Below are 11,131 nucleotides of genomic sequence, written 5' to 3'. Positions count from 1 at the left end.
ATATTTTAACTTTTGAAACATAAGTTTCCACAAGGAAGTTCCATTTCAGCCTTTAGAGTTGCATTAAGTGAACCAAATTATCACACTTTCACTTGATAATTTCCTTCATGTTCTCTTCTTTGGTTAAAAGAGAACATTTAACATGTGAACATAAAAGGATATAGTTTTACTTCCATGGATTTAATTATGGTCTTCATGCAAACTTAATTCAAAATCTCTGAAACATCTCTCTGCCAAACTGTGCAGTATTTTCCTTAAGTAGGGAAAATGTTTAAAGTCCTCAGGGCCTCTGGACAAGATTTGAACACGGATGCCAAAAACAAAGGGAAAAAAATTTATAAATCTTGCATATCTTGATCCAACTGGACAGTCTGGAGCTTGGCAAGCTCTTTTTTGTCTGTTTCCAGTTCTTCACAGACTGTTTCAACCATGCCATCCAGGACATATTTGGATTTGGAATCCAGCATCAATAAGTTGCTTGTTGTTTTGTCCTCAGAACTTGGTATGAAATCCTCCTTTATGTTAGGTACAGATTGCAGAACTAACCGGTGCTCTCTGACAAAATCCTCATGTACTGCTGGGGAGGAGTGACCCACACGGTCTCCAGCTGCTGGAACTATCTCCCCAAGGGCAGGCTGGGTCATTGAAATCGACATTAGGTCTGGACCAGTAATAAGGGAGCAGTTCTGAAGAGTTGCATAGTTAGTGTTGCTGACAGATATCACAGTAGATGTGCTCGTTACAGGTGTAGACAAGGGCTGGCTCTCAGTAATATCAGCGTTTAGCTCTGTTGCATTTAGTAGAGCAGGGGGAGTGAGGGAAAAATTGTGAGTCTGAGTTACATTAACTAACGATGAGGCCATAGGATGAAGGCCACTGCTCGAGATATTTTCAGAAGACATGTTTACATTGACTTGTGTGTTTTGATTGACCGGCATTAATTGAGAAAACACAAGGTTCCGTTCCAAGCCCTCTTGTTTAACAGATCCTACTGTTTGACCTGAATTTGGAACTGTGTAGACTACTGCACTAGGCGCAAGAGAGCTGAAGAAGACCTTTCCTTGCTGCACTGTGGTAGAGTCACTGGTAAATGTCCCCCCATCAGAAGTGCTTGAATTTACTGAAATATTACCTAGAAAGAATAAAGTAGAGATTACTGTTGATTAGAAATAATATGGGATGATGAAAGTAACTTTATTATTTATTTATTTACACATAATTTTTCTCAGGTGTACTTGGCCAAGGTGAAGTAAAAGAACTTCCTCAATCTCTTTCTTTCTTTTCTTTTTAAAATCCTTACCTTCTATCTTAGAATTTATAAAATATATTTAGAATTGATGCTAACTTATCTGTTCCAAGAAAAGCAGTAAGGATAGGCAAAAGCAGATAAGTGACTTGCCCAGGATTATATAGCTAGGAAGTGTCTGAGACCAGATTTGAACCCAGGAACCCCCATCTCCAGGCCTGGCTTTCTATATCCACTGAGCCACCTAGCTACCCCCACCCCCTACTTATTTCTGATTTTAGGTCCTTCTGGTTAATTGCTACAATCTTGATAATAGCAAGGATTTATATGCAGAGTGCTTTAAGATTTTCAAATGCTGTACATGTTATTTCATATTTGACACAAAAACCCTCTGAGATAAGGCACTATTTTCATCTCTGTTTTACAAATAAGATAACTGACACTGAAAGGGGTTAAAAGCTAGTAAGTGTCCAAGGGAGGATTCAAATTCATGTCTTCCTCACTCCAAGTCCAACACTCTGTTCATTGCAAATCCTAGCTGTTGTGCCAACCACAACTAGAAAATACAAATACAAAATGCCTTTGTTGGGGACAACAGACTAAAAGCATAAATGGATATGCAGAAAATACTGCATGAAGTAACTTGCCCTGGGGCTTCACGTTAACCATATGAACCTGTGGAGACAAGTTTCAAACTTTCACCTAACTAACCATAAAATAAATAATGTCAAGGCAATTAGACATTCAAAAGGTCTTTTCTTTTGTTCCGACAGAACTGAACTTTAAAACATGCTTCTAAGTCTGATTTAGTGATAGACAGGATTAATGGGAATATTGAAATATGCCTTTTCAAACACATTTCAGTATGAAATATTAGAGCTGATTTTTAAAAACTGACCTTTTAAGGTTCTAATTAACAGTTTATAGAGACTAGTTCCATGGGAGAAAGAGAAATAGGGAATTAAATAAATTATACAATTAATTCATGCTTACCAAATGTTCCCCCCTCTCTCCAAATATGCAGATAACATTCTGTTTCACTTCAGGAGGACTTCCTTTTGACATTTTAAGACCTAGTCTACATAGTTAAAGCAAATAGAGTTGACTAGATGTTTCTATTAGATAATTGAGACAGTTTAGCTAGCCAGCCAGTACAAACCCTTCATGTGCTCCATATAAACTCGCCTTCTTATTTAGATTGTGTCTGTATAGGCAAAATGAAGCAAAGACTACTCTCTGAAGATTTACACCAAAATATCCTGCTAATGAAAGGGGAAAAAAAGGTTTGGCGATTTGAATCATAAATTTATAGCTAGAAGGCTGCTTCAAAGTTATTGAATCCAGCCCCCTCATTTTTCGGGAAATTGAGGCCCAGGTTCACATGGCTAGTGAATGGCAGAGGTAGAATTCAAATCTAGGTCTTCCAGATTCCAAGTTCAGTTGTTCTCTCCATTATGCCAAATTGTCTTTCCATTTCTCTCTGAAAATTTCCAACGTGACCGTCTAAATCAGGGGTTCTTACCCCGGGGTCCATGAACTTTTAAAATATATTTTGAAAACTATATTTCAATATAAGTTTCATTTATAATGCCATATATTTTATGTATCAAAAAACATTATTCTGAAAAGGAATACATAGGCTTTACCAGAGAGCTAAAGGAGTCCATAACATAAAAAGAGCTAAGAACCCCTTGGTCTAAACTAAATATATATTCAGTATATTATAGTTTCAATGCTTTCTAGACATATAGTTGTGAGCAAGTCACCTAATGTTTCTCAGCCTCAGTTTCTTCGATTGAAAAACAAGGCAATAATACTTATGCTACCTACCTCAAAGGAAGGCTATTGGGAAAGTACTTTGCAGATCTTAAAACACTCATTGAGTTGCTATTATTTAATGATAACTAAAGTATTCAATTTATTTCATGGGAAGACTTCCAATTTTAAGTTTTAGATATCCTTAGAAGAATTTGTAAATACCCTAACAAGGTGGCATTTCTTCAAAATAAATATTTTGTAAAGCAGTCCATAAAGAAAATAACATTTTCTAATATTTAAAATTTAGGGGAAATATGTATAATTAGGAAGGTATGTTTTTATTTTATTGATTAAAATGTATAAAAAGGTATATTTTCTCTCACTATATCTAAATACAAAACATTCATAATTTCTAAACTAGAAAGTTGCGAATAGATTGTATTTCTGAAATGAATATATGCTTAAGTTATTCTTATTTTCTTTTCTGCTCTAATTTCCCTACCAAATGCCTGTGTCGAACAACTGAAATTATTGCTTCCATTTGAAAAAATTTGCCTGAAGCTCAAGTTTAGTTTAAAATTTTCAACTTGAACTTCTAGGATATGGCCAAATTAAAAAATACATCTAGGGGCAGCTGGGTAGCTCAGTGGATTGAGAGCCAGGCCTAGAGACAGGAGGTCCTAGGTTCAAATCCGGCCTCAGACACTTCCCAGCTGTGTGACCCTGGGCAAGTCACTTGACCCCCATTGCCTACCCTTACCACTCTTCCACCTATAAAGTCAATACACAGAAGTTAAGGGTTTAAAATAATTAAAAAAAATACATCTACATATATGTATGTTTACTGAAGCATAATATTTTGTTTGGAAATTACATGCCAATATATATGACCTCCTCCCCTTTTTCAATATTCTTTTTATTTGCTGTCTCCATCCACCTCCCCACCCCCTTATTAGACTGTAAGCTCTTACAGGGCAAGGACTAGTATATTTGCTTTTATTTGTAGCCTCAGAGTTTAGTAGAGTGCCTACCACTCTTAACTTAGCACAGTAAATTAGTGATTTATCAAAATTCTTAGCTGTTTAAGACAGTGTTATAAATAAGATAATGTATACTTTCCTTTTTCAACATCTATTTAAGAGAAAAAACAAAGTTCCTGGGTATGCTCTAGAAATGCCAACATAATAAATTAATAGAAAAATACAAAAAATGATCTAGAAATCTTTCAGTTCCAAAGACTACCGAAATAAAGAAACTATTATAAATCTAAAAAGAATTGTTGGTGCAACTAAATGGATAAATAAAACTTTATAAGTATTCCATTTCAAGGTTTTTTTTAGTAAGAAGTAAATAAATATAATATAGCAAATAAAATACTACATAGGTAGAAACAACTTAATAATGATAAGAAATTATATGACTAATAACATCTTTTCCTTACATATAAGAAAATAAGAAAACATATAAGAAGTTGTATGAATTATTTTTTTTACCAAAAAAGAAAGCCAGGGTACAGAATTATGATTTACCTAGTCAACAGCTTTTGAAGTAGGCTAATACCATTTATCTTAGGTACAGGATAAGAACTAAAAATATGCATAATTGGGAATTGCTATACTATACCAATAGGAACATTGCTTCCTTTTAAACCCATCTGGTTAAACTTATGCCTTCAACTTACCCAAAGAGTCCCAAGACTGACAGCCCTGTCATTTGATCTTAGCTATTATAACAGAAAATGCTTTTCTTATTCCCATTAAATGTCTCATTTTAAAAAATTAAGTTATTAGCCCCTAATAATCTTCAGTAGCATCAAGTTTCCCAGGTTACACATCAAAAATTTCTTCATTTTAAACCTCCTTCCTAACTTTTCCTTTTCCTTACTAATACCTACTCATTCTTTGCTTTAAATATGTTATCTTGAGAATTTACCTACTGGTATTTTCTAAAGAGAGAAAACTAGTTTGTAGAAGGTGGGGTGGTATCGAGAAAAAAAATATATAATTCATATAAAAATCAACTCTTATTTTCACTTCGTTTTTCATTTTTACATGAGGCTTTTCTACTTATTTTAGCTCTTTCAATAACTTGGAATACCAAAATAATGATGTGAGATTTCTGTATTTCAGCATCATGCACTAAAATGGGAACACATACGGCAAAATAACATTTATTTCCGAATTGCTTTTCTATCACTAGCTAGGAAAGTTAATGCTATATAATAGTACTTTATTTTATGTATTTCTAAAAAGCTATGTCCAAATTCCAGTTTTCTAAATCAGAGTCATTGATTTAGAGTTGGAAGGGTTCTTAGAAGTCATTTAATCCAACCCCTTCATTTTTTATATGAGGAAACTGAGTCCCAGAGAAGAAAAGTGGCTTGTCCAAGGTCATGTACGTAGTTTGAGACAAAACCAGTAATCAAACCCAAATCTTTTGCAAAGATCCAAATCCAGCATTCTACTTCAGCACACTATTGAAATGCCCCCAAGGAAAACTAGATTTCAAGTGAAATCTATTGTAAATATTGTGAAATGAAGAACTACTACCTAATTGATCTTTTCGTGCTATTGCCCAGAGAGTAATGCAATTATCCGGAAGTCTGAAGACTTGGATCCAGTCTGGATTTTGGCATTTGTTATCTGTGTGACCCTGAGCAAGTCATTTTACTTCTGAGTCTATTTTCATACCCTGGGCTTGCTTAAAATGAAATAAATCTTCTACCCAAAGACTAAGAATGCTGCTCTGCTAACTAAAATTTTCATTATCTTCATCAAGTAGATGTATATATACAAACAGAAGGCCTAAGAAAATTGCTCAAAGTTAATGAAAAAGCTAACATATGGAGCTCAACTGCTTTTGGTTGAGTCTCTTCTATCCATAGAAATAATAAAAATATCAGTCTTCTGAGAGATATCCCCATTAGCTGATAAATCTAAGGGGATAAAAACAGAAATTCAATCACACATTTCTTTGGTTTTCCTTTCATTTTGTTACCCTTAATTACAGGAAGAACATGGTTAACACAATCAATCCAGGCTCAATCTGCCTGATTTTAGCTTGATCTTATAAAATATTTCTGATCAAACAATTGGTGCTTAGGTAAAATGCATGTTCATACCAGCTCCTAGGCTTATTTTTTGTTCCAAGCTCTAATATTAATTTGTTAATCCTTAAAGCCAATGGGTTATTTTGTAAGCACCAATACTTTTATATTTCTATAATTGCAGAGCTGGCAAGGCTTTGTGTGAACTATATTTTCCATTCAGCTCCTAAAAAAAATATACAGCTCATCCTCATGATCCTAGGGAGTTAAGCATGTTGAGTGTTGCTAACAGGTGTTGTAATGAGGGTGAGCAGAAAGAACAAGGATATTCTGCAGCTGTAGCAGACACCAGGGCACTTGGACTACAACCCTCCTACATAGGTTTCACAAAAGACAGCAGCTGACACACAAACTCATTTCTGCCCAAGGCATTACTGTAGCAAATGAAACCTTTACCTTGAGAAGCTGCCACTGAGACAGGAGGCAGCTGTAGAGGAGAGAATCCAATGCTTCCATTAAGCAACTGGCCATTTGTTCCTGAATTGGGGATCTGTACAATGCCATACTGGTTTATTTGTACTGGTGTTGTAAAAGTCACCACAGAACCTCCATCTTGAGAAGCCACTGTTTGTATGCCTTCCCTTTTAACTTCAGTGCTAGGTATCAAACCAGGAAATGAAGCAGGGACACTGGGGCTATAGGATGTTGTTGCTGCAGAATTTGTTGTGGAACTCTGGAGGACTTTGAAGTCTTTTACATCCTCTGAAGGAGATCCCAGGATGTCTGTCATAGATGCACCATTGTTGACAATGCTTGATGAAGTTTTTGATGGGTTTAAAGTCACAGTCTGTGTATTTCCTACATTTATTCCATTAAGGATTACACTGTTAGGTCCCTGAATAAAGGAATTGCCATTAAGGAAGACAGGTGAAGTACTTGCAGGTACTAAGCCTCCATTCAGTAAAACACCAGGGGAACTTAATGATATTTTAGTGTTTCCAATTTGTTGCATATATACAGGTTCCAGGTGGCTGGAAAGGCTCAAGTTGGTAACTCCATCAGATGAACTGGAGAGTGAATGAGGAGATAAATCCTCATGCCCCTTGCTGGACTCATCTTCAGTGCTGGGATTACCATCTGACTCACTAGTAAGGGAGAAAAAAAAAATCAAGACATAAGGGAGAAAAAAATCAAGACATATTGGAAATCAAGCAGATGGCATTTTAAGTATTTGCCCTTTGTTTTGGAAAATCAGGTCTTAAATTAGAGGACAGGAAGAAAGCATGGGTTCTGCTGGCCTGATTTAGATTGGAAAGCCTCTGTGAAGAAATCTTAAGTATGAGTCAAGGAGGGGGAAAAGCTCAGTTCCTAAGTTTTTTTGTTTGTTTGTTTTTTGATATTCAGAAAAATGGTCTGTGAAATGAAACCTCAGCCAATAAGTTCTAGGAATATTGGGTAGAACCATGGAATCATAGGAAGTTAAAGCTGGAAGGACCTTAGAAATCATATAATTCAGATCATACAAAGGTGGAAATTGAGGCTGGAAGAGAAAAATGGTAAAGGCCCACAGTGGAAGAATATATTTCCTTCTACCATTACAATTCTGACTCTTACCAGCAAATAAGTCACTTTTTGCACTTAAAAAAATAGACTGATCATTGCTCTAGAGGTTGGAGATTAGGAACTCTTTTAAACAAATTTAATTAGAACTATTTTAAAAATAATGCAGGACTCAAAGGACCAGGATATGGATTTCCAGTTTCCCTGGAGAAAAAAAAAATTAGCACCTTAAGGTGTTTGTTTTTGTTTTTAAACCTATTAGAGACCTGGACAGATAATGGAAAGTGATAACTTGAATTACTTTCTGTAAATGTTTATATCAACTGACACTCCCCATCTCCAGTTTTATGGACCCAAGTCTCCCTAATCTTAATTCTAAAAAAGTTGCTGGGTTTGCCCGGAGGGCTGCTCCATCCCAAGAACAACTATTTGGCAAGTCACTCTTCTTAGAACTTGGAAAAAGAGAAATGAGCCAGGTGAAAATGGCCTCCCTCACTGTGGTTTCCAGGCCATGCATCCCCAGGCCTCTTCCTCAGAACACCCTTTTTTTCATCTAGCATATCTAGGAGAAGGACCCTAGGGGACAGCGGCTGCATTTTCCTACTTGGCCCAAGACATGAATGGGAAAGAGAGCTGGTAGGAGAGCTGAAGAAGGTGGGATGTTGTCGGCCTCGTTGGCCCAGGGATGCAATGTGCCTGGCGGGGTCTGTTTCACTTTAGTGCTGAAGGAGGGGATTACTCTGGCTTTGGGCTGTGGGGCTGGGAGAGCTGTGAGCATTTTGATTTATGAGCTGAGATTGAGCCTCGGTCGCTGTCTGAGAGGGTGACTCATTGGGGGAGGGTGGGGGCGGGGGCAGATCCGGAGAGGGGCAACCTGAGGGGGCAGTGAGGGAGAAAGCACAGATGGTAGGAAAAGAGGAGGCTTGGAGTGTGCGAGTGGTGATGGGGGTGTGAAACTAGCTCGGGCCAGGGAGGGGGAAGGGAGAAGCAGGATCTTGTATTGGGTGTGCCAGGACACCCCTCTCCCCCCACACTCTCTACCCCACGGGGTCCCGCTTATTTCCTCATTGTTAGAGGAATAGGACAGGGATCCCTAACCCCTGGCTAATAATGGTTGAATTTTTTTATTGGGGATTAATTTTCTTCTTATCTACAACTTTTTTCTTTCTTTTTTCTCTGTCTCATTCTCTCTCTTTTGGCGTGTTTTGTTTTGGTTACAGTCAGACTCCAGTATTGGATTCTCTCGGCTGCTCATGGGGCCCTCGGCTGGCTCGGCACAACCGCCTCACCGCCCTCCTCCTTTCCTCCTCCCTCCCTCCCTCCCAGGGAGAGGAATGCCTGGAGGCCCGGTTTGCCCAGGGAAGGAGGGAAGAGGGGAAAGGGGGAGGGGCAGGAGGCGAACAGACTCTGGAATGTGCCTTGTGCGCTGGGTGGTCACCTTCACCTGGCCGGCTCCAGTTCCTTTAGGGCCCTTTAGCTTCGGCTCAACCTAGCTATTTATTCTTTTTCTGATCAATATATTATGGATATTTTGATCATTTCTCCTGGCCCGGGAGGATTGGGGACACTTTCTCCGTCAATCTTTCCCTGTGCCACAACGAACAGTACACATACTCAGGTAAGCACCATCCCTAAGATACTCTCAGTCACAGGAAGTATATTCAGGCGCAAAACAAAAGCTCTGGGAAACCTGATCCTTTCTGACAGAGTTAAGACGGCAAGAAACAAAAGGTCCAAACGGGCATGAGATCCCCGTGCACCCACTTCCTTCCCCATTGCCCGCCATAAGCCCCCTAGCCATGAAGCTATAAGAAGAATCGAGTTAAGAGAGTACTGTGTGTGTGTGTGTGTGTGTGTGTGTGTGTGTGTGTGTGTGTGTGTGTGTGTGCTTTTTTCCATCCCCAGCTTCCCTGGACTGGGATGAAACCCGATCCGAAGGAGCTCAGAATCAGGTTTCAAAACACTGTAGACGCGAGCCGCACCAATACCCCCACGTTGCTGCTGCTGCTACTGCAGAAAAGAACAGCGGGCATAGTGAATGATTAACTCTGTCAAATAAAACCTCAGTCTTAACACCCCACCACCCCCAGTTTCCTACTCAGTCCTCCTTTGCTCCCCCACCTCCCACCAAAGCCCAAAGTACAGGCCCCTCTACCCCAGTTACTCCACAGTCTTTCTCAAGCCCAAGGCTGAGGAACTGCGGAACCCCAGGTGTGTGTGCCCCAAAGCAGGAGAAAGCAGAGCTGAAAGGGACGGGTGGGGTGCGGTGGGCATATGTTCGTATGGCAGCAGCTCATTACGCCTATGTCTGACCAGAGCGAGGATCAGTCCAAAGCCAGCCTGCCCCAGTGCAGGAGGGAGGAGGAAGCTGAGCACTTTTCACGCCTGCCAGCAAACTCCTTCGCTTTACCCCGCCAGACCGGGGAACAGTGGCAACTTCAAAAGGCTATGGGACCATGGTGGGCAGAAAAGACTGGTCAAAGGTGGGGGGTGGGGACTGATACCCGGGCGAGAAGAAACTTCCAGGAGGAGGGGGAGGGTAATGGGGTCCATTCTCCCCTCCCCTCCCCCCAAACCTACCTCCACTCCCTAGACCTCCAGAGCTGCGTCCAGGAAGAGAAAGGGGGGGGAGGTAGTGAGGAGGGTAGGGAGAGGTGGGCAGCGGCAGCAGCAGGACACGGCTAGTGGGGAAGGTAAGCGCCATATTTGCAAGCGCTTGGAGGAAAAGCAAGCTGGGGGGTGGGGGAGGGCGAGCGAGAGGGAGGAGAGAGAAAGAGAAAGGAGGAGGAGGAAAGTTTGGCTCCTCACCTTTTGGACTGGGTCTCGGAGGGGTTCCGGTCGCGCTGCCTCCGGTTCTTGAACCAGTTGCTGACCTGAGTGAGGGAGAGGCCGGTGATCTTGGCCAGGTGCCGCTTCTCTGCCGGGGACGGGTAACGATTCTGCTTGTACAGCTCCTTGAGCGCGTTGCGCGACTTCTCCTTGAAACAATACACCGTCTCCTCGCCGTCCCAGATGGTCCGGGGCAGAGGGAATTTCCTCCTCAGCCTGTACTTGTCCACCGCTCCCAAGGGCCGGCCCCGCGCTCTCTCGGCTTCGCTGTAGCGCGCCTTGTACCAGAGCTGCTGCAGAAGTGGGTGGTTGGCCGACTCGAAGCTGTGGCTCTCGAGGATGCTGTAGAGCTCCGGGTAGATGCCCTGGTGGAAGGCGACCAGGGCTCGGGCTTTTAGGAGGCTCTCGTTGCCACGTAGCAGGTCGCTCTGGGGCAGGGACCACAGGAACCGGGCCAGGCGGTCCAAGTTTCCCCCTTGCTGCAATGCTTCGCAAACGCAGGCTACGTGGTCCGGGGAGAAGGCCAGTGGGGTCTGCGCTGCAGCCGCCGCTGCGGCTGCGGCGGCAGCAGCGGCGGCGGCGGCTTGGTGGTTTCGGGCTAGAAGTTCAGAGTGGAGTTGTACCTGGTCCGCCGCAGCTCCAGCGGCGGCCACCGCTGCTGCGGCCGCGGCAGCCGCCGCCGCCGCCGCCGC

At 41.5% G+C, this 11,131-nt stretch overlaps 1 protein-coding gene across 1 annotated transcript in view; it reads right to left on the bottom strand.

Annotated features, from left to right (window-relative positions):
• Positions 1-335: 335 nt before the first annotated feature.
• SIX4 (SIX homeobox 4) overlaps positions 336-11,131 on the bottom strand; it is a 17,033-nt gene continuing 6,237 nt past the window's right edge. The window contains exons 3-5 of the mRNA XM_044664868.1: positions 10,419-10,994; positions 6,507-7,195; positions 336-1,132 (exon numbers count right to left, since the gene is read on the bottom strand). Of these exons, the coding sequence (XP_044520803.1) occupies positions 336-1,132; positions 6,507-7,195; positions 10,419-10,994 (2,062 nt within the window). The remainder of the gene's footprint in view (positions 1,133-6,506; positions 7,196-10,418; positions 10,995-11,131) is intronic.

Source organism: Gracilinanus agilis, chromosome 2, assembly GCF_016433145.1.
Source record: "Gracilinanus agilis isolate LMUSP501 chromosome 2, AgileGrace, whole genome shotgun sequence".
NCBI lineage: Eukaryota > Metazoa > Chordata > Mammalia > Didelphimorphia > Didelphidae > Gracilinanus > Gracilinanus agilis.
This window is presented reverse-complemented; position numbering and strand designations above follow the sequence as displayed.